This window comes from Chamaea fasciata, unplaced genomic scaffold, assembly GCF_029207755.1.
Source record: "Chamaea fasciata isolate MVZ Bird 193981 ecotype frontalis unplaced genomic scaffold, bChaFas1.0.hap1 SCAF_17, whole genome shotgun sequence".
Lineage (NCBI taxonomy): Eukaryota > Metazoa > Chordata > Aves > Passeriformes > Sylviidae > Chamaea > Chamaea fasciata.
This window is the reverse complement of record NW_027094102.1, coordinates 6,072,908-6,096,281: the sequence shown is the minus strand read 5'-3', so window position 1 is coordinate 6,096,281 and position 23,374 is coordinate 6,072,908. Positions and strand designations below refer to the sequence as shown.

The 23,374-nt window shown below is 48.5% G+C and overlaps 1 protein-coding gene across 1 annotated transcript; it reads right to left on the bottom strand.

Moving 5' to 3' along the window:
* Positions 1–360: 360 nt before the first annotated feature.
* Positions 361–16,755, bottom strand: LOC136298363 (DEP domain-containing mTOR-interacting protein-like). The gene is made up of 9 exons (XM_066199032.1): positions 16,531–16,755; positions 9,693–9,871; positions 6,553–6,676; positions 5,203–5,381; positions 4,404–4,589; positions 3,883–4,023; positions 3,520–3,590; positions 1,786–1,890; positions 361–638 (listed from the first exon to the last, which is right to left on the bottom strand). The coding sequence occupies exons 1-9, from the start codon at positions 16,614–16,616 to the stop codon at positions 513–515; spliced, it is 1,197 nt and encodes a 398-aa protein (XP_066055129.1). The 5' UTR covers positions 16,617–16,755; the 3' UTR covers positions 361–512.
* Positions 16,756–23,374: the final 6,619 nt, after the last annotated feature.

The window sequence follows — 23,374 nt, the reverse complement described above, 5'->3', positions numbered from 1 at the left end:
AGGAGAGTAGCAGGAGCCTTAGACTTTACAAGGAACACACATTCCTGTACTCATTTCCTTATTTTCTTGACAGAGCCGGTGGCACAGCTTATGGGGCCATCTGGAGAGCACATTGTGTTCTCAGAAGAGTGCACAGACAGCTCAGGGCAGCTCAGACAGACTCACTTGGTATAAACTTCTTGCTGCTTACCAGCTTTGCCACCTGCCTCGCAGCCTGGCTGGTGAAGGGTTTGCTTAAGGTGGGGTTCATTAAGTGCTGAATTCTCACGCTGGCACTAAAAAGGAGCTGCAAGAGCTTAGACACTCTAAGTAAGAGCAGGTAGAGATAAGTATTTCAAGAGCAGAAAAAAAATCCAAGAATTGTCCATTAGAATGTATTTATTTGAAAATACATCCAAATGCCTGGGTAACACATCACAGTGAATGGTCGAGCTTGGTCCCTCCCCACAGTCCATCCCTGCCAAGCGGAGAGTCCTGCCTTTCCCAAAAGCAGTGGGATGAGGCTCCTTGGCTCATTCAATGGCTTCCATGACTTCCATCACCAGAGTCCGTGGTCCTGTCATGATGAGGCTGCTGATGGTCTGATAGTCCAGATGCAGAACATACACCCCGTTCACTGAGAAAACAAACTGGCACACCTGCAAGAGAGGAGGGACAGGTGACCTCCAGTGCCACAGCACCTCCTGCCCGGGATCAGCTGGAACCAGGGGCTGTGATGCAAATAACTTGTGTCAAAATCCTGGAAACCCTCAAGAATCACCACCCCGTGGCTACATCAATAATCACAGTGCTGCAATCACTGTGTCATAAAAACAGGACCAAAGGGATTTAGGCTGTGAGCTGACAGAGGGGAAAAAGACTAATTTATGAGCAGTGGCTCATTTCACAGATAGAAATGAAGCACAATATTAACATCCAGCAATTTGGTAGCAAATGAGATTAGGTAAGGAGAAATTAACTGGGCTCTTGAGTAAATGAAACAAATTCATCCATCCCCTTCCAATCCTGCCTGAAGCAAACAAGGAGTCACACTCTGCCTCTGAAGAATCCCATTATTTCAAATATTGATGTGACGTTAGATTTATATCAGCTTTTAGAAATTACTCCCTTGCTGCTGGGGTTTCTGTAGGGAAGTGGGAAACTCAACACTTCTTTCATTCATGCCCAAGACTTCACACTAAACTCACATGCCTGGGCCTGGAGTGAGTTTCAAGCTGTAAGTTCCTTTCTCCTGAGCTGGAAATATTGGAAGTTACTTGATGAATCAAACCAAGGCATCAATTTAATATTATTATGGGGTTTTTTTGTACATGGAAAATAGCTCCATGCAGAAGTCCATTGCTAATAGCAGGGAAACAAAATGCTCAGGAACTGAGCGAACAGGTGACTCAGGACAAAGCTCTGCTCCTTCCCTGCCTCCCTGGGGTTATATAAAGTCACTGGAACTGAGCTGGGAATTCTCTTCTTGGTTGTTAGTAGCTCAAACAGTTTTGACAGTTCCAAGGTCTGGCACAGGGAGAGTGACAGAGTTTTTTGAGTTTTAGCTGCCCAGAGCCCCTGTGCTGCCCTGGAAAAGGCAAATCCTCCACTCTGCCACCACACACGGGGCACTCTGCCTGCAGAGATGAATTCCTCCCTCCACCTCTCCCAGAGCTCCATGTGCCACTCCATCAGTCTGATCCCCAGGGCAGGAGGAGGGAATATCATGGAGAATGTGCTCAGCCCAAAAAGCTCAAAGAGGACACAAATCCTGTCTCCTGTTCAGCCTCCATGAGTGAGCAGTACCTTCATCCCTGCAGCAGCAGCAGGTCCTCCTGGGTCCACTGCCTGGATGTGGCAAGGTCTTCCTCCTCGAACCACAAACCCCCAGCCCACTGCATCCCCCACAATCTGCAAGGAAAACAAGAGGGGTTTAAAAATCAAGGAATGGGCTGGAGGGAGGAGATGCAACAGTTCCCAGAGAGGCATGATCCCAACCTGCTCTGGGCAGGAGGGAAAGGGCCATGCAGCAAGTGAGATGCAGAACTGATTAATTGCTCCCTGCAAAGCTGCTTTCTGATTAATTCCCTGTCAGCCTGTGCACAAAAGAGAATCCCAGGCAGCATCAAGCTGAAGTACAAGGCATGCACCACGAGCATGCTCGAGAACATTCCCAGAGCACGCACATGGGGCCTTTCCCTTGGCACAGCAGAGCATTTCCTGGGTGCAAGGGGCTGCTCTTGCCTCGCCCCACACCGATGTCAGCCTGCCAGAGCAGTTTGCTGTGACACTGCGGCCCTCTGAAGTGACCAAAAGAGAAAAGGAATTCCCAAGGGACTTTGCACATCGCCCACATAAATAAATAACAGCAACTGCAGAGCTAAGCAGGAGGAAATGAGCCATGAAAGGCCCAGGCTGGCAGAGTTGAAGGGCAGGGCAAGAGCATTCAGGAGCAAGAATGAACAGCACGGCCTCAGATGAGCCATGCTAATCACCAGTTTGATTTTTCTTGCTCCTTGCCACCACTTTCTACAGTACACTTAATTTGGGAACCTGATCCACATTTCCTGGTGCCAAACCAGCAGGGCCAGGCAGCCCTCACACTTCCTGCACTGCTCTCTGTGAGATTGCCCCTTTCAGAGGTGGGCAGTGAAGGGGTGAGACACGAAAATAACCAAGTGCAATGGGATCCACAGGGCAGGAGCTGTCTTGTAACATTTCCACCCAACACCCACCAGCCCTGACTTGACCAGTCCTACAGCTTTAGAAATAATTTCAAAAGCAAAAGCCCCAAACTCAGGTTGTCTGCAGCATCCTGGAGATTTGTCCATGTAAAAAGCCCATCACAAGTAAAGCACTACTGACCCTTGGATGTTCCCCCATCCAGTGCAGCTCCACCAGATGCTGATGGATCAAGTCAATACCCCTGATCTGCAGAGGGGCCTGAAAGATGCATAAAGCTGTGCACAAAGCCGTGTGACAGAGGGTGAGTGTCACAGACCCAAGTGTCACAAGACTTGCTCATTCTACAGTTTGCATGGAGCTGGATGGAACAGAAATCACAGGATATTGGAATGGGTTGGATTGGAAAGGACCTTAAAGATCACCTTGTTCCACCCCCCTGCCATGAGCAGGGACACCTTCCACTATCCCTGGTTGCTCCAAGCCCCGTCCAACCACTTGGACACTTCCAGGGATGGGGCAGCCACAGCTTCTCTGGTCACCCTGTGCCAGGGCCTGACCAATGGCAAAAAAACTCCAAAATGTGAGAATTTTTCTGGCCAGAAAACTTTTTTTTTTTTCTCTGATCTACCTCATGGATATACATTAAGCTCTCAGAGGGGCTGAGCACATTTCCACACACAAGAATATGTGAAGACATTGACCCCTAGAGAGTCACCAACAAAAAGCCACGATGAGGTGACATGCAGTCAAAGTTTCCGCACAGAGAGGTCAGAGCAGCCAACAGAAAACCACCAGACAGCAGGCAGGGAGCTGGATAGTGCTGGATTAGCAATGCCATTCCCAATGGTCACTCACAGTCAGCGTTTTCTTGACATAGGGGGCCCCAGGGGACAGCAGCTCTTCGTTGGTGACGGGTCTCTTTAACACTAGAGCAGAAGGTGACAGATTGTATCAGAATCAAGGGGTTTGTAGGGTAAAGTGCATAACAAGGCAGCCTGGGGATTACCCTGGGCTGGAAAACAGATGTTAGAACCACAGCTCCTGCACACAGGAACCTTTGCGTTCATCTCAGCGCTTTTCCAGAAACACACACAACTTTTCACATCCAGATGCAGAGGTGAGGCTGAGGGGTTTGATGGGTTTGGGCCTGGGCTTGAGCCCGCGCCCTGAAGGAATAGATGTCCCCCACATAACAACAGGCAATGCAGAAGCCCAGACCTGACTTGGGGTTGCACTCAGCCACAGGAGGGAATACCAGCGTAGGGGGAGCGCTGAAGTAGGCACTGGAGTTTCCAGAGAGGGAAGTGATGCTGCTCCTTCGAACTGCTGAGACAACTTTGATCTCCTTGTTGGTCTGGACTGAAAGAGGCACATAAATGTTTTTCAATGAAAAAACCAGAGCAGTTTAAAATAACAAACTTCCCCCCAAGCCTGACCTACACTTGAAAGGTATGTGTGCACTGAAGAAGGCATTTGAGCTTAGGAAGAGTAAAACCAGCTTCAAAGAAAGATCAAGAGCTGAGCTGATGCTGAGTTATTTTCCTGGGACAGGGGGCTGTGCTAGAGACTGTCACTGCATTGTGACATCCACCACAAACCAGTGGGATGGGTGTTCACTTCATGGGATGCCCAGAGGAACCTCTCAGACTCTGCTGGAGTGACACCCTCGTCCCTGGGATACTCTGGTCATGCAATTTTCACATTTTCTGGTAATTCACAACTTTCGCATCCACGGTTACCAGAGAGGAAGCTGGTGTTGCCCGGGTCTGGGTTGAGCTTGCGAAGGCAGAAGGGGCTGTCAGGGCTCTCGGACAGGGCACGGGAGGAGTTCTCATTCAGTAACTCCGTCAGCCGCCGCCGCCGCCGAAAGTTGATCCAGAAGTGGTAGAGGATGTCACTGTCAAAGAAGTGATGCCGATTGGAGACTAGGAGAGAACAGGGCAGGAGGGAGAGGCTGAGGGGGTGGAAAAATATATAACAAATATCCTGAGGGACCCTCATGAATTCCTTTTAATGCCCCTGTGCTCTGCTGCAGCTTTTCTGCCTGTTTGGGGATGCTGCCTGCAGGGAGGGGGGGACAGCAGGGCCAGCCCCCAAGCGGTGCCATCTCCCAGGGGTGCACTCAGTGTCACAGCCCTCCACCTGCCCCTGTCCCAAGACACTCAGAGGACTCCCTGCCTTCCGAATGGGAAGTTTAATTATAGCAGATGGATACGATCTCCAGCCAAGAGGAGTTAACATTACATCCTCACGCCCCAGCCCTCCAAACCCAGGGGTGCAGCCCGTCCCTGTGGCCGGTGGCTTTGAAGAACTGAAGAGCAAGAGCTCAGATTTCATCTCAAAGCCTTTGTGGATGGTAAAAGATTGCTCCAGTTTCAAAGGTCACCAGCTCCAAACATAGAACTAAAAGGCTCCATTGCCATCTCCAAGTGGGCACTTGACCAGCACTTGTTGCATGGCATGAATGGGGATTTGTTCCTCACACAGCCACGCTCATCCCTTGCTTTCCACCCTGGCTCCAGCCAGACCCTGGCTCACCATGCTGAATGATCCCGTGCTCCAGCAGTGCCCGTCCCAGCTCCACTGCTTCCTGCCTGTTCTCCACTTCTCCCTCCTGAATGAGCCAGTCGATCATCTCAGAGCCCAGGAAAGTCCTCTGGTACTTCACCGAGTTCTCCTCCCTCACCTTCAGGATTGACTCTTCCACGCTCACCAGCCTGGCACAGAGGTGGGACAAAGCTCCCGTGATGCCAAACATCCCTGCCAATCCCCACGGGAACAGAAGCAAGGCCGAGGGAAGCAGGCAAAGCATTGCAGCCAGAACATTCCTGCCAGGGGGCAGCGGGAAGGGAGGGAGGAACACGGAGCTGCAGTCAGGCACCTTGGTAAATCTTCATCACAGTGAGGCAGCAGCTCCAGCAAAACCAGTTGGGCTGTGAGCTCAGCTAAAGATCACAGGGAAAGCCAAGCAAGCGACTGAGCGTGGGTAACACATGGCAGACAGTCCAAGTGCAAGGATAAGGTGGGTTTCAGTCAGCAGGTGTTCCGCCGGCAGCGTGTGAGAGCTAAATCCAGCGTCTCCACGAGAGGGTGCAGCCGGCTCAGCCATCACACTGCCGGGATGCTCTCCCCATCCCACGGTCACTGCTGCGGATCCAGAGCAAAATACAAGGGATGCACACCTGGCACAGGGGCAGGGGCACACCCCAAACCACCACCCGGATGGAGGACTTTCCTTCAGGGCCAGTTTGTGACCCTCATTGCCAGAGCGGGAGGATGTGAGGCTGTGAAGAGGCTGTTAAAGGAAACTGGTCCAGAGAGTGGGCTGGGGCTCTGGAAAGATGGCTTGCATTTAGAACCAGAAACAATCAACACAAAGAAAACGAAACACTTGGAGGTGGAAGGAGTTTTCTCTACTCTCTGGGAATAACCTTTCCCATTAGAAATTTTGCAAATAGGCTAAGCAAGGGGCAGGGACCCAGGCCCATGAGGATCCTGAAAGTCCCATACCTTGCTGACTTTGGTGGCACATAAGTCCTAATACAGCCCAAACGAGGAAGCTGGAAGAGTGCTGGGAATGGCTCATCCCAGGAGCACTCAGACTGCACTTCGCTGTACCACATCCCAGATCCTGCATGTGGGCTGGAGCCCTTGGAAGCATCCATGAGTTCACAGTCCAACTCCAGTCCCATCCCCTGCAGGACGCTGGTTGTCCTGCAGCTGTGACAGGGCTGAGGAAGCAGCATTTCCCAGTGGGACAGCCAGGAGTGCAGAGGAGGAAAAGCAGAGCCAGCGGGAGCTGTGGCTCCCAGCTGCAGGGCACCAGCAGCCAGCACAGGCAGCAGGGCACAGTCCCAGAGCCCCAAAGCCAGGGGAGGAGTCACGTACTTCTCATAGATGCTCTGCCCTCGCATGAACACCTTCACGTCCTTGCTGAGGGGGAAGGTCCCGTCATCCTTGCGGAAGCGGTAGAGCAGCTTGGCATCCTTGTAATCCGAGTGCTCGTCACAGACTGGAAGAACACAGGGCAGGGATGTCAGGCCCTGATGGGCACACAGGGCTCATGTAGCACACAGAGTTGCTGTCTCCAGGCTAAAAGCTGTGAGGGCTTCGTGCCGTGTCCTTCCCTGTGCCCCTCGTCCCATGGAACAATCGGCATCCGAGCCCTCAGTCCCCAAAAATGACCTGCTCATGAAGGCTTGAAGCTCATGCTGGTGGGAGAGGTCAATCCCAATGTACAGAGCTTGGCAAAGCTGGAGTTGGGGTGTGTATTTTGTTTCAGATACTAAAACACTCATTGAAAAGCAGGGTGTTGGGTTTTGGTTTTGGTTTTGTTTTTCTTTTTCTTTTTTTCCATTTAAGTATTGATGTTTTGATTTAGACTAAAAGAGGATGAACAGAATTGCCTCAATCAACTTTTTTAAAAAAGCTACCTATGTAAGCAGACTTGGGAAGACAGAGGGAAAAAAAACCCCACATTGCACTCAAACACCCATAAAATCACCTCTGTCTGCCAAAAATATTCACAATCTAAAAAATAAAAAATGGCACAAACTTTTCCACATCATTTTGTGCTGATCCTGCCCAATTCCTTTGTGTGGCAAACTGACCTCAAGAGAAAATTTCCTTCAAAGCCAGGTGCAATTCAACTGGAATAGTTAAATCCGTATGAAAAGCCTCAGATTCATCTTGGGGATGGGCACACAGTCTGTAAGTGCACACTTTTATAGTTCATGTCGCCTTTAGCAGGTAAATATCTGGGATACAGTTGTGAGATAAACCTGCCTGAAACAGATCCCTAGACTACAAGTACAAAAAAAAACCCAAAAAACTAGAACAAAGACAAAAAAATCCCAGCCCAAAAATCTTAGTTCAGCTCTTAAAAGTCAGCCAGCCTTCAGGTCCACCCATCTGAAGCAGGAAGAAGAAATTCAAGTAATAAAAAAACCCAAACAACAAATACCAGAATAAAGAATATGCCTGGAAAATAAAGAAAATTAGTCAAAGGGAAAAAGAAAAACCACAAATGTTTCCTCAGTAAAGTAACATCATCCACTAGAGTGAAATTCAAAAGGTTCAAGATACTTCTTGTGAAAATTTTAACACTTTTTCATCCATCTGAGTAGACCGGCAAAACCGCATTCCCCTTCACGTGAGCAGCAAAATGCCAAAACTTGTCAGATTATCTTGGATTCATCATTCCTGCAGAGCAGCTGTCTCAGATGCAATCAGGACTCTAAAGCCTGTGACTCACTGAGCACGAGGGCAGGATGAGAAGGTTGTTTTAACAGTGAAAGTTTGCAGCCTCATAATTCCAAGGAGCAGCTACTCCAAAGCCACTGCAACCAGGAATAGAACAAAAAATCCTAGAGGACTGTGCCCATAGAAAACCAAACCAGCTTTCCTATTTAAAGACCAATTTCAATGTGTTTCCAGCGTGTAATAGAACCAAAGCTCAAAGCACACCAGACAATTAAGAGGCAGCACGATGATTTTCATGAGATAATTATCTGGATGCCAGGGGAGAAGAGGGCAAACAGTTCAGCCAGACAATTGCCAAGCACCCAGTGCTGTGCTGCATATGCTGGCAGCCCTCTTTCCACAGCACTAACAAACTTAATGGACACAAGGCAAGCTGGAAAGTCAACTTCTGTGTCCTGCCAGGAACTATCACAGGAGCACGAGGGACTTGTCCTAATAAGCAATCAAAGCAATGTTGGTACCCAGCGCTGCACAGGTTTAATTAACTAATGGATTTATTTGAAACTGTGGCTGGAGAGATGGAAAAATAATCAGGTGTAAGTGTTAATGGTTAACTGAGAACTCCCTGCTTCAGCTTTTTGTCATAAAGCCCAGCAGCAGTTTATTTTTATTCAAGGCAGTTTACTTTAAACCCTCAGCAAGCAGCAGATGGCAACAGGGAGTGTTTGCATTGCAGTGGTCAAAGGCAGCTATATTTGGACCCCAGAGAAACAGGGGGAGGAGAGGGTTTGGTTTGGTTTGGTCATCATCTGCTTCTGTCTCCTCAGCTACATCCTTGTGTGACAAACCACCTCCCAGCTCCAGGCTGCCACAGCTCCTGTCCCCAAGCCCTGGGAGCAGGAGAGCTTGGCCACAGCCCTTCCCAGCGATGGCAGAGGTGTCCCAGGGCTATTTGAGAATCTGGGGCTTTTGCTCCTGGCTGGGCCTGAAAACCACATGGACAGGAATTGCTTTTTACCCATCTGAAGCACAACTTTTTTTCTGTTGTTATATCAGGACCATGGGCTGGACCTTGCTCTGCAGCACAGAGCTCAGGATGTGACCTATGTGACCTGAGTTAATTCAAAACTCCTGAAAGTTCCAAAGAAATTTTAAAAAGAAAAAAACATGAATATTCCCAAGAGCTGGGCTTGAGCATCAAGCTGCTTTTTCTCCATGCTTCCTTTTTAATTTCCTTCCTTTTTAATTTTTTAAATTATGTTCCACAGACAAGCATGTATTGCATTGGCAGCACACACTTAAATCCCAAGGGAGGCAGGATTCCTTCAGCTCCAAGTTCACAAGTGCCAGATTAAATTTTCCTCGGAGTGATGTGGACTCCACAGCCTTCTTTGTCCTATCATGGGGAAACTAAGGAATATTCCTACAGATGTGAAGCACGTGCTGTAATTCAACTCCATTTCTGTGCGACACAAACATGAGCCAGACCAGCTGCTGTACAAACATGCACCTGGCTGGCTGCAGGAATACAGGTCAGGTGTTACTGAGCTTGCTTTCAAAGAGGAGCCACCTTAGACATCATTTTATCAGTGCACAGCCCAAGCCCCTTCTCTGCTGTGCAGGGAACTGGTACATCCCCCTAAAGCCACACAGCATCACACAGATCCAGCCCCATCTGATCTCTCCCAGCTTCTCCAGGAGCCCTCCCCCATGGCAGGGTGGCACACAGGGACCTGGCCACACTCCTGCCTGCTGGGCTGAGGGTCACAGGGAGTGAGCAGGGGGTGAGCAGGCACACAGCCCTGCCCTGGGGGTGGCACACACACCGTGGTGGATGATGTAGTGATCCATCAGCTTCTGCATGAGGCGGATGCCGGTCTCACGGTCGGGCGCTTCCTTGTGGTCGATGAGCCAGTCCGTGAGCTCCTTGGCCACGAAGCAGTTGGGGTACGTCCTCAGGTGGTACCTCCTGTCCTTGATCAGCTTCCCATCGTGGAGACGAAGTCTGGGGGGAAAGGCACAGCTGGGATCTCAGGGGAGTTTGGGTCTGATGGCCCAGAGCTGTCCAGCCTGCAGAGATCACTCCGGATGTGCTGGGACTGGTGCCAAGCAGGGACCGACCAATTCAACCAAACCCCTTGGCACTGCCAGACTGCAACAGTCAATCCCAAGGAGCCTCTCCACCATCCCCTTCTCTCCTCCTGATGCCTTAAGTTTTAGCTCTTATGTTTTTCAGATTCTGTGCTGCCCAGGGGTGCAGTTCTGAGCCTCATATTCAGTGTCACTCAGCTCTGCACAGAGCAGGTAGACAAAACAAATTCTTTTCCTGCTGAAGACCAAGGACAACTTTCAGGCCCAGAAGAACAAGCAACAGTGGAGTGAAGTGAGAAAACAAGAAGGATGAGACCTCACAACCTGAAGCTGTAATTGGACAATTAAACCCCAATATGCAAATGGACCAAAACTTATAAAAATGTAAGACTTCATGACCGGTCAGCCATTTTGTGACCATTCTTAGTCCACCTTGGGTGCAGCCCTGGTCAGGCCCTGTCCTGCCCAAGGTGTATCCTAAAGGCCTTTCAATAAACATCTACTTTACTCTCTAGCTCTGTTCAGTCTCTGTTTCAGGTCAGCCTTCCCAAGGCATCACTCCTGCCACAACTCAGGTTGCCTGAGCAGATGTAATGTGACCCACACGTGTCTTTTCATTCTAAACAAGCCTCTAAAACCCATGGCAGCCAACCAAAGGGGGTGAAGAGGGGACATAACCCAGAAAAAAATAGTAGTACCTGTATTTATTCTCTTGGCATGATTCTGTGTCTATTTCTCGTTCCCCATGGCCATGAGAGAAGGAAAAAAGGCCAGAGCCTTGCTCATAACTCCAGGTGGGAGGAGTAACAGGAGCCCTCCTTTGTTCTGTCCAAGCAGAGTGCCAGGTGGATCCCAGCACTCCCTAGTCCATGTACCCCCTAACCCACAGCAGCAGTGAACAGTCCTGACGTTTTCTGATTCCAGCTGGGATTGACTGGGACAGAGTTTACCCAAACAACAATCCCCCTATCCCGACAACCCTGATGTTCTGGCTGCTCTGCAGCTCCGATGGAAGGATATATGGGGGAAGGTTACTCAGGTGAGCACGGATTTGACTTTCAAAAGGACCTTAACGACTGAGCGAGCCACAAGGCACAGAGTTCCTCTGTGCTCCAGCCAAAGCCAGCCCAGTTTGGCAGCAGATCTGTCCAGGGGCCAAACTTTTGCCCTGTAGCCATGAATGTTCCCAAAACACCAGTGCTGGAAAATGCCTGGTGTGTGCAGCAGGCTCTGAGGGGAGATATTAATTAAACATCTCTGTAACTACAGGATGGTTTTCATTTCAAATTATTCATCACAATTCCCAGTTTTGCCCCAGGCCAGTGAGTTTTACTAAGGCATTAAACACTGCACCCTTTTGTTATTTCGTGCCTCAAGTTCTTTTGTCCTTTTTGGAAAAGTTATGCCTATTGGACAGCACTTCTAGGTATCTCACAAGAAGTTTAAATACCCTAAAAAATACCTTAAAAAAACTATCAGCTAATAATGGATTATCCTCTGTTGTAGGATTTATAAATACTAAGTTCCTAGAAGTTTTACCATAAAAGGTTTTGTTAGAGGAATAATTAGTAATTGATTTGTTGCAATTAATGCTGAGAAGTTGACAGAGGTTTTCAGACCTTCCTGCTAATTAAAATATTCAACTAAAGATTCATGCAGAACCAGTTCCTGGCCTTGCCTTGCACAGACCTCCCTCAAATCCTGAGGTCCATATCCAGCATTTCAGTCTTTACCTGGAAGGCTGATTCCTACATGTGACCAGGACTTGTTCTGCAGATGGATTTTACCCAGAAAGAACAGTCCACAGACAGCTGCCTTGCTATTTTTAGAGTTTTTGTCTTTTTTCTTCCTTTATTTCATGGTCCACTGTCAAAATGCAACCAGACACAGTTGGCAGAGACTGCAGACAGAAGCTCCCCACCTATGGGGGAAGACACAGCCAATATTTATGTTTTCTCTCCTTCACAACCAGCAAGTGGGAAGGCACTTTAGAGGAATGTTTGGTAAAGATAAGAAATGATCCAAGAGTGCTCTATTGCCATCAAGAGCCTACAGGCATCTATAAAGAATATACATATGTATATTTACACTCACACACACCCCCTATACATACAATAATACATAGACCATAATCACCCAAGGCCTGAATAGAAACTGGTTAGGAGAACACTATTTCCCCTATTTGATTCCCTTCATTTCATCATGTTTCAGAATACAGAAAAAAAATGCACAGATTTTGAAGGAGATAAATAAAATTTAAAGAAAAATAGGGAGCAACGCTGCTAAGGCCTAAGATTCAAAAATTTAAAAATACACTTATTCTGAAAATATTTCATTGGGAGCAATTGCCGGGACAGGAATTAAGTGATATTTCAGCATCTCTGGAGCAGCATTGGACCTTTAAGGGTTGCTTTAAGCCTGTGATAAGTTTCCCCTCTGTCCTGCAGGCTCAGGGCAGCGGAAGAGGCTTGGCTCAAGTGTCCTCGTGGACTTTTCACTTTCCTCTTGTTTACTGTTTCCTGTCAACCCTGAAAAGACAAATTTTGTCCTTCAGCACAGGATGTAACAGCTCTTGTGTGATGTTACAAAAACAAAGCTGGTGCAACCACGAGCGGGTTCTAATAATGCTTCCAAATTAAAAAAAATAATTAAGGAAATATATAATATTATGTAATATTATGAGTTTTCTAGATGGCAAAATCCACCCTGTGGAAACATTACTTCTTCAAAAAGATTAAAAAAAAAAAAAAAAAAAAAGGCAGGATAAGGTCAGGATAAAACACTTGCTGGAACATGAGAACGGGCTCTTATGAAACACTCCTGGCTTGGCAGGCAGAGCTTCCACGTGCGTTTGCTTTGGGTAGGTTGTGTTGGGTAAGCAAATTGTTTCTTTGTCAAGGTCACTACAAAGCCATCATTATTCATCCTGGGTAACCTTATTGAAAGGGACATCCAAACAGAAGAGGGATAAACTCTCCCTCACCTCCCTTGTAAACAGACCTTGAGCATCTCAAATGACAAGGTGGATCTCTCAAGGATATTAATTGCAGTTCACATTCCCACAGCAGCTGAGTACAAATGAGTGGCCTTGGAAAAGATGCATCATCCAAAAGCTCTTTTCTGTTCCTATCTTCACTGGAACTAACAAACAAACAAACAAAAAATAAACAAATTAACCCCCCCCACCACCAAAACAACAAACAACTAAGTGCTCACTAAAAGGCAGCAACTGGCACAGGAGCATTTCTGCAAAGCAGCTGCTGCTGGAGAGGCACATTCAGGCAAAATTGCTGCTGCAAACACACTCAGCAAACCCCAGTTTGCATCAACCCCAGTCTGAAAAAGCACCAGCACATCTGGGGACAAGGGAGGGCTTTGCACGCCTGTGACAACCCAAAGTGGTACTGAGATGTTTCGTTTTCCTTGTATTTAAATAAAAGTACAGGAAGACTTAAATCTCAAAAAGAAATCCCAGCAAGCACAAGTCTACTTCCCAGTCCTCCCTTTCACCAGTGCTAGAAATTTAATAATTAGCTTTTTAAAGTCATTCTGACCATGAAGTTTCATCTTTGAATAACGTTCACTGCTAGATCAAGCATGCATGATTCCATGATTCCTCAAGGAAGTCATGCTCACCACAAGAGATCCAAGTCCAACAGAAAACCACCAAACCTCTTGCAGACAAATGACTTTTGGGCAAGAATACAAATTTTGTCATGTTCAGCCACACACCTTTAGCGAGCCAAATTTTCAGAGCACCAAAGCATGAGCACTTTATTTAGCAGCATTGCAGTTTGAGTATCCAAATGAAACACTGGTCAGCTTCGAAAGTTTCGTACAGTGGCAGAAATTGCAATTTTATTCTTTGTAGGGGAAAAAGCTTCCTTCTCCTCTCACTTTTTCTGTGCAAGACAAAAAATTGCTGAGTATATTTCATGTTTAGGAGTGATTAATGCAGTTTAACAGAGCTGTTAGAGCACATCTGCTTCTCCCGACCATGGGAATACCCAGACGAGAGTGCACCAGGGCTTGTCCATACTTGAGGAGCTGCGATTACAGCAGGGTGTGAGTGCAAAGCGAGGAAGCTGTTCCAGAACCTCTCTGTGCAGATAAGCCATTTGTTGCAATTAGAAGTGACTAATTGGGCCTCTCTTAGAGAATGCCACCCAGGAATACACAACGCCCAGTAAAACCGATGTGATTTTCATGCAGGTCTGTACGTCTGACACAAGAGGAACGACAGCAGACGTGAGGAACGAGCCCGAGCCAGCAGCTCTGACAGACTCAAGGCCAAAATGCCAGTGAAAATTTTATTTTTGTCTTTCTAGTGGAGAGACACTCAAAATATAAAATTCTTTTTTCCCCCTCCCTGGACCAGGCAGCTGTTGAAGCAGAGGGACCGTGGCAGACAGGCAAACCCAAACCACACTGGCCAATCTCCCCCTGATTCCTCCAGAATCCGCTTCATTCCCGGCCATCCACACGGAGCATTCCTCCAGCCCTCACTTGTGCAGCTGTTCCTGGCTGGGAAACGCACCCTGACACTGAACAGACTCACCCCTCTGGCCAAACCAAACTCTGAGGGATTTTGCAAACTTGCTGGGAAGCCAAAGAACTGTAAAGATGGAGCAAAGGTTTGTTTGATTTAATGTAATAGTGGGGAGGCAGGGCAGGAAGCGGGGAGCAGGGAAAAACAAATGTTTGATGTTTCATGTGGATACAGCAGCGTTATTTGCTGATGGAGGTTTACTGAGTCAGGGCAGCTGCAAGGCTCCTTTCCATGCCTCTGTATTCCACATCTGGGGAAAGGCAGGGGAGGACAACGTGGACATTTAGCCCTGTCCATCTGCTGGTGTCTGCCACATCACCCAGCCTCTCTGCCTCAGTTTCCCCATTGCTCTCACTGGCTATCCAGGTCCCAGGAAGATCCACACCACTAACTCCTTACCCACCAGGCTGTGAGATCCCCAAAACACAAGAGAGAAATTCAAACTCTGTGTGTTCTCCCTCACCCCATTCTCCTTCCAGCCCGAGGTTCAGTGGAAGGAGCAGCCCAGCTCCAAGCTGGTGTCCATCTCCTCACCCTCCTCACCAGGTTTTACACCAACAGCTCCTTCCCATCCTTCTGCACTGGGAACAGCTTCCTGCCCAGACCAAAGCAGAAGGATGCAACTGCTGTGTGCCCAGCCCCAACAAAAGGACCCTCCTCTCCCTCACTGTGAACTCTCAGATTTTGGGAGCTTCCTAAACTGGAAAACTTCAAGGCACAGCATCTATGGGGAAAAAAATGAAGAAGAAGAAAAAAAAAGATGGATGTCCCCAAAACTACATAAACTTTGGGGTTTCTATTCAACTTTAGCCCAGTGTGCAGTGTACTGGAAGAGTTATGTTCATAAATGAATTTACTGTCTCCCCTTCTCGTGCTTACAGCCACAATCATGAAATGGTCCAGGGTCTGATCTGCTCCTGTCCTGCAACAGGCACGGGGAAGTCACATCACCTCTCACATACAGAACACAGTTTTAACACACAGCTTGATTATTTTATTTTCTCTCTGAATACCTGACCCCTTCCTTTGGCCCAGCCTATGGGGCTCAACTTAAACCTCAATCACTCCAGAAGAGTAAAATACTGGAAATAAAAATATGAATAAACCTGCTCTGTCCCTTGGCTGTATCTTCAAGATGGGGCCCCAATCCTTAGCTGGAAGTTATCAATCCTTGATACAGTACAAATAATAAAGCTAAAACTAACAGTGCTCACTGAGAATGGACAACATACCTACACCAAGCTAATTTCAGGGATCTGATGACAGCACACTCAGGCTCTGGACAGTTTACATTCTCAAGGATATATTTCCTTTTTCCCACCCACATTTCAAAACAAACCAGAATGGCTCCAGATACCAACAAGCAAACTGTGCTCTAGAGCTAGGAAAGGCCACAGTCAGATGCTTGGAAGCAAGGAGGGAGTTCTGACCCCAGATACACAAGGAACATGATTTCTCAGCCACACATTGCACAGGAGAATGGATTTCTATCTTCATAAGAAAAAAACCCTCACAAGCTGCTGAAGAACTGGGACTACAAACCAGCAGAAGTTCCAAAAAGAGACTTTCAGGAAAGGGAAGATCCAGTTCAGGCACGTGGCACCCGTGGAATGCCCTTCCAAGTCACCCCAAAAGTCTGAGCATTTCCAGAAATGCTGCTGTCCTCATCCAGCCAGGGATCAGGGTCCCCGTGGGGGCTGCTCAGTGCCACCACATCACTCTCCGTGCTTCGGGAAAGGTGGAAAGGGGCAAAAAATTCTGTTGCCATCTAAACTCACCCGTCAGTCCCCTGGTACCTGGGGGCGAAGGGTGGGAGAGGCCAGAGAGGAGCAGCAGGACAGGGTATAACAGAAAATGACCCGGTTCAGCACCCTTTGGCGGGTGAAGGAAGGACCAGCAGGTACTGGAGAGGGGGAAAGAGCTTGCTCAAGGATAAAGCTTGGAGCCTGCTGCTAACGGGACACAGCCCAGAGCCCCGGGTACAGCCCTGCCCCGGGCTGCAGCAGGACCCCAGGAGCTCCTACCTGAGCTGCTCTCCAGCAATCATCACCTCAGCCCTGTAGTGGTGCTCCGTGGCTTTCTTCTTCAGGCCGCTGCTGAGGCTCTCCATGCCGGGCGGGCGCTGCTCCCCATGGATCGGGAGGATGCTGCTCCCCGTGCGCCCCGCCGCTGGCACGGCGCAGGTAAAGGCGGCCCGGAGTTGCTGACTCCGGCTCCACGCCTCTCCTTCCCTCCCGGCAGGCTCCGGAGGAGGAGCCTGCTGCAATCTGAGCCCGGCTCTGCCCGCTGCTCCGCCGCTGGCTCCGGCTGGGAGCCGGGAAGGTGGCCGGGATGCTCCCAGCTGCCTGTCACGCTGTCCCCTCTGCCCGTGGCGGGCTGCGGGGACACACGGACTGGAGCGTGAGCCGTAAGAGGAACAAAGCAGTTCCTTCCTTAGGCTGAAACTTTCCTGCAGGTGTTCGAGATGCGCCATTGCCCAAGGCAAGCCGTGTGCCTTGCTCCCATCTTCCTCCCTGAGGACTCCCTGCCTTTCCACAGGTTGGGATGCGCCCAACACCATGGCCAGCACTTGCTGAAAGGGGGATCGGAGCTGCCTGAGCCCTCCCTCTGTGCAGGGGCCACCGGAGAGGTGGGATGGAGAAGCACAGGCTGGGAATGGCAGGATCTGGTACTGGTGAGTCTGGAGCTCTGCTGGTGCTGACACTGATCCCACCTCTAAAATCTGCCTCCAGGCACTGGCACCTGCCTCAGCCACCACTCATCATTCCCATTATTAGAGGAACTTTCTGCAAGGCCAGAGCTGACCTGAAAATGATGGTGAGCAGCAAAGCAAAAGGCAGAGGAACTGGGATGTGGAGAGGGTTAATTACATCCATCGCTGCTGTCAGATTCCTGTGCAATCATACTTCCATCAGTTAAATCAGGAGCGAAAAATACTGCCTGGCACAGAGGACCAAACCTCAGAAACACAAAAGAAACCTACTGAAATAGAGCCTGGAGGAGATGGGTGTGAGGGCGGGGAAGGAAATTTTATCAGCTAAAGAGGTTCTGCTCCAATTTAAAGTCTAACAAAGCAACAATAAACTAAACACTGTCTTTAATTAGCTGCTCTGCAGCAGTAATTCATCAGCAGGCAGTGAGTTTGCCGTTGTCTCCATCAGCACAGGCTTCCAGGCTTCCATTCCCCCATCCCATAAAGGCTGCTTAATCCAGCCACATGGGTTGGGGATTCGGGAAGTGCAGCATGGGGTGGCCAGGGCCAGAAGGAACAGGACACTCGGGGTAAAGGCACCACTGTAGCTGGAGGCACGTTGGTTTTCCTCTGGCTCTCTGCTGCTGGAGGAGCAGCAGAGGGAACAGAGGCTGGACAAACCTCGGTGCCGCTGCTGCCGTCCAAGGCAAACAGCAGGACGGGCTGTGCCAACAAGGCTCCCTCTCTCCGGGCTCTCCCGGGGCAGCTCCCTCCGTGTGCCGCTGTTGGGCCGGGCCGGGAAGGCAGAACAGGCTCCCCTTGTGCGCTCGGGACGGCTCCTGGAGCCACCCCGGGATGTCCGTGCCAAAGGGACTCTGAGGTGTCCCCGGGGCAGGCTGGGCTCCTCCCTGCCCTGCTGCAGCATCCTTCATTCCTAAACTGAACACAGTCGGGACAGCTCCCCCGATCTGCCCATCCCACTGCTTACTGTGCTGCTTCAGCTGTGGAGAAACCGCTGCTGTTCTAACCATTGGATAATAACTATCTTCCACCATTGGATAACTACCTTCCCAAAAAAAAAAAAAAAAAAAAAAAAAAAAAAACCCAAAAAACCCCCCCCCAAAAAAAAAACCACCTCAGCTCCAATCCTGAGAGTGTTTTACAGTAACAAGGTAAAGGATTTCAGCTCTTGCCAGCTACTTCCGTGAAAAACACAGGAGGAAAAGAGCTTATTTTTCCCATAAATAACCTTGAAAAACATGCCCTCTAAATTAGACATTAATGTTTCTACTTAATACACACAAAAAAGGAAGAGAAGCTACTGAAAATATATTATCTCCCCATCTCAAGCCTGGGGAACAGTCAAGGGAGCAGAGTGAGGGCACAGCATCCAGGGCTGCTGAGGATGGTGCTGTGCTTGGAAAGCTGCCTGTGAGGATGATGGGCAGGGAGATGGACTAAAACTTCTCCTGAGAGGACAGAGCACCACTGTAAACCTGCAGCTGCCATACAGGAGGTGACTGGAGTGCCTGTTTTCCCTACAAGGACCAGGGCCAAGCTCATGAAATGAGTCAGCAGCCTCGAGACAAACTCCTTAAGAGAAGGGCTTTCCCCCTTCAGCTGCATAAAATTAAATTGTGCAAATTATCAATACGGAGTGTTAAGCCTCAAAATCTAAATTTAAAAAAAAAAATAAAAAAAAAGGAATTGGGTAAATTCATGCAGGACAGGTCTTGGTATTGAACGTGGAAATCCAGATGATTACTTCTGATTTCAGTGATGGAAGCTGCAAGAATATATCAGTGGAGAGTTCACTCAAAATTTCTTCTCCTCTTTGTCTGATTTCTGCTACTGGTCCACACCAGAGCAAGGATCCAGGCCTGGAAAAACTTCTGCTCTTCATCAGCTCAACACTCTGAATGTCACAACCTCAGGGCTTTTTACACTGACATTTAGTGGGAAGAGCATCTCACCAGTTCAGGAGAAAAGGGATGTTAAACCAAAGGCCCGTGCTCACAGCACCGAGCTCATGTTCAACCTCAGCAGTGTCCTTTTCAGGTCTGACAGCTTTCCCCCAAAGCATTTTGTTCCCTTTTTTGAAGGGAATATAGGGAATAATACATCCAGCAAGCTGCTGTTAACTCCATCCTGGAGGTGACAGAATTTCAAAGTTGGGAAAAACAATCCCTAAAAATGTCTCCCTCACTCCTCATCCATGCAGGGATTAATTAGATTGAATTAGTTATCAGCTTGATCTACAGATGAAAAGCTATTTCCACAGATCAGCTTCAGAGTCTGATCTACAATGAATGGGCAGAGTCCCTTCACCTAGGTCTCCTCTCCAGAGGAACTGCAGTGTCTGAATTTTCTGTTTCAATAGATTAGGAAATAGTTTGACTCATCAAGTGTTCAGAAAAGCTAGGCACACCTCTCGGTACAGCCAAATATCTTTGTTTGCAGCTCCCAACTTTGTGACATCAAATAGAAGGTTCAGCACCCTTTGATTTTTTTTTATTTCCTTCTCTTTCCCCTAGCGGGGCTGAGGAAAAGACAGGAAGAAATCAGATGAGTTTGTTTTGAAAAGCTGTAAAAAGATAAAGAAACTGGTTGTAAATCTTGCCAGGAGTGAGCACAGAGGACACCAGGAGCTGTCACAGCTGTCCTTGTCACTGGCTGCAAAGCTTGCCTTAGTCCTTTACCTAAATTTTGCCTCTCTGTGGCAATTCAGCCTCTGCATTTCAAGCAGAGAGCTGTAGAAATCTCCTGTGCAGGGGAGCAGAGTGTGGCAAGAGACAGGTTCAGATTTTTCCTGCTCTGAGCTGGCACATCTGATGCCAGCAGGCTGCAGCTGGCAGCCAGCCAACACTGCTTGCCCCACACAACAAATTTTATTCAGTTTAGGAAAAAAAATTTAAATAGATTTCATTGCCAAAATCAACATAATAAAATCCCTGATTTGCAGGGCCTGTGTTTCTTCAGCTGACAAGGAGCCATCCTTGCCAGAGGGCATTTCGCTGGGGGTCAGTGCTTGTGCCCAGCAAGGTGTGCTCACCTGGGCTGCAGCCCGGACAGTTGGGCTGGCAGCAGAGTGCCCAGCATTGTTTGGGAGCCAGGCCCTGCCTCCTGCTCTGGGGAAAGTTGTTTCTATCCAGCAGTAAAGGTCACACCCCCGGGGCTATTTGTGCTTAACTCACTGGTGCCAGTTCCACAGCAAACGCTGGAGGCCGCCTCGCATCAACCCCTCCACTTGGAACTGCACATCAGCAGTTCTGGGGGCATCTTGCATGGAGAGCCTTCATCCACAGCAGCCAGGGAATGGTCCTGTAGCCATTAGAGCCAGCCTGGAGGCTGCTGTGCACCAGGGAAGCACATTGCACCCTGGAGAATCCTCCACTCCTGGGCTGGAAGCTGGGAGGGGACAGTAGCGTTCTCAGAGCCCGAGGAAAGTGGGAAGATTTATTTCCATCTAGTGGCAGAAAATGAACACGTTATTCAGCAATTTCTCATCACCCAGTTATAAATCTGAGCTGGAGCTCTCCTGTCATTGAGTGTCCTTCATTTTGTTCCAGAAAAAAAATTTGGATGTTTGAGCAATATGTTGCTTCTTTCACAGAAAAGAGAGACTGCTAACCCCAAGCAATCAAATGCAAGCCAAATTAATTTTGCTGGCTTCAAATAAATAGGGGGAATTTTTTTTGCCCTTAAAATTGTAAACAAATACAGCTCAGTCCTAGTTCTCCAGAACTACAAGGAATAGAACTTTATCTTCGGAAAAAAAAAAAAAACAACCAACAAAACAAAAACAAACAAAACAAAAAAACACTGAAAAAGTAAACTCTCCCATGATTGCGTTGCCCCAGGACCTGCAGCTTTAATGAAAACACCACCAAGTACTCACCTTCTTTATGAACTAATAAAAGTTTTCATCGGGGGAAAAAAAAGAAAACCAAGAAAGCACAAATGACAACAAAATAAATGCTCTTACACAACAAGACACGGAACCTTCCTCACCTCCACTTCCCCATTCCTCAACATCAGGAGAAACATTTCAGTCAATAGTCCTTAACTTTTACCTCCCATACCAGTGTGTGGGTGTGAGACTTCAAAGCAGGGCAGAGGAGTTTAATTCCCCCAGTTCACCCTCAGGGGGAGGCTCTTCAGGGTGTTTTTAAAAAATCAATCAGGTGTTGCAGACCACTGGGACAGGGACACAGAGACTTCCTTGTCCCTGCTCTGGGACGTCTCTGAGAGCCACCTCTGCTGCCCCAGCTCCACAGAAACCTCTCAGGACTCAAGGATCTTGAAGGTCTTTTCCAGTCCAAATGATTCTGTGATTCAGGGAGGAGCAGACTGCAGGGCAGCACCTAGAGCTCCCCAGCATGGTCTGGACACCCTGACCCGGACCAGGGCCAAATCTAGACCCACATTTCTCTCAGAGAAGGAATGCTCAGGCTTCAGAGGTGGGAAAATCTCCAGCCTCCTGCTGTGATGGGAATGCGCTAATTACGGTACAATTAGCCTGGACTGAACACAGCCAAAGGAACCACTCCTGGCAGGGGAAGTGTAATCCTATCACGATCCATTAAAAAGAGCTGTTGGCCATTGCCAACCTGTGCGGGGAGCAGTGAGGCACTCCCGGCTCTGCACCACCACTCTGCTGCTCTTCCTCCTCATAAAGAAAGGGCTCTTCTACTGGTTGAACAGCAAGGGCCAGGATAACAGGGCTAATGTAAAGCCTAGATATTTGGTATTTGTTACAGACCAAGCTTTAAACTGCCTCCATCCAGCCTGGTGCACTCTGGCAGAGGGATGGGAGAGCTGGAATCCCAAGGCAGTAAATAAAATCAAAGGAGTATCGGTGTGTGGTTGGAGGACACGAATTTGCCACGTGTTGGCTTAATGCAGCATGAAAGTCCCCGGCAGAGGACAGGATGGGGCTGTGGATAAGCAGATCCATGAGCAGGAACACATTTCCAACCCTGCATCCAAACCTCACCTAAGGTTCCCTCAGAGCCATCCATGACCAGTGGCACAATCCCCTCTAGAGGAAGGAAGGTGAAGTGACAAGTGAAGGTCTGCCATCAGCTCTGAAAGGAGCATCCTCACAGAATCACGAAATGAGTTGGGGGTGGAAAGAACCTTTAAGGTCATCGAGTTCCAAGCCCTGCTCCGTGGGCAGGGACTCCTTCACTAGATCAGCATCATCTCTGTGAGCTGGTGTTGCCCCAGTCCTTCCTCAAGCCCAGTGCAAGAGAGGGTGTGGGTGGCCTTGAGCAGATGGTAAAAAGCCCTTCACAACCACCATGAAAGAGAGGACAGGCATTCAACAGATGTGGGAGTGGGGAGTCTGTTCTGCAGAGGTTTAATTTGACAAGCTGGGATCTCACCAGCAGCCTAGATTACACAAGGGGTACTTATTCCACTTCTCTGATACGCTTTGTGCTCCCTCCCAAGGTCTGGGACCAGCTTAGAGACACACCTTGGTGTGGGCAAGAAGTTTAAGAGTTGCAGCAGCCTCAGCTCCAGATTCTATCTCTTCTAGCCAGTCCTGCAGTAACACTGGGCAGCTTGTTTGGTGAAGCCCCTGTCTGGGCAGACTAGATTTGTAATTCAAGTCCTGTGCACTGAGCTGCTCCCCAAACGTGACAGCTGATGGCTGGAGTCAATAGGCAATTTGTGAACACTGAATTAAAATAGCAATTCCCTCTTGAATGGTATCAAGCTTCAATGCAACAACAACACACAGAAAAGGTTCTGTAAGGAAGAAAATTCCTAGTTTGACCTTGATCACAACAGCCTTTATACAGGCTGGCACATCAATTTACATATATTAACCATCCATGTCAGCAGAGTAGGGGAAAAAATGTATACACAAGTGATTTTTGCCCTAGGTAGTAAAACACCGTTCCATTGAAGGCAAGATGAGCAATCCAGTGCAGAACTGCTGATACCAAGCAGCAGCACTTCTCAATCAGTAGTGTTTGTTTTTTTTTTTTTTTTTTTATAAAAGACACACTCCAGCCTTTCTGCTTTTCCTGGCAGAAGCTGATTTATCTGTTGTAAAATTCACCGGCCTCAGCAATGTTGAGCAGCCTCTCCCAGGGTGCACACTTTGGCAGGGCTTAGAGGCAAAGACAAGAACTGGTTTCCAAAGCATGAAGAGCTGATAGCACTGG

Excerpts from the sequence above, each read along its gene's own strand:
- LOC136298363 (XM_066199032.1), bottom strand. The coding sequence starts at position 16,616 with ATGGAGAGCCTCAGCAGCGGCCTGAAGAAGAAAGCCACGGAGCACCAC. Across the intron at positions 9,872-16,530 it reads ATTGCTGGAGAGCAGCTCAG|ACTTCGTCTCCACGATGGGA; the intron begins GTAGGAGCTCCT and ends CTTTCCCCCCAG. Across the intron at positions 3,591-3,882 it reads TGAGTGCAACCCCAAGTCAG|TGTTAAAGAGACCCGTCACC; the intron begins GTCTGGGCTTCT and ends CTTCTGCTCTAG.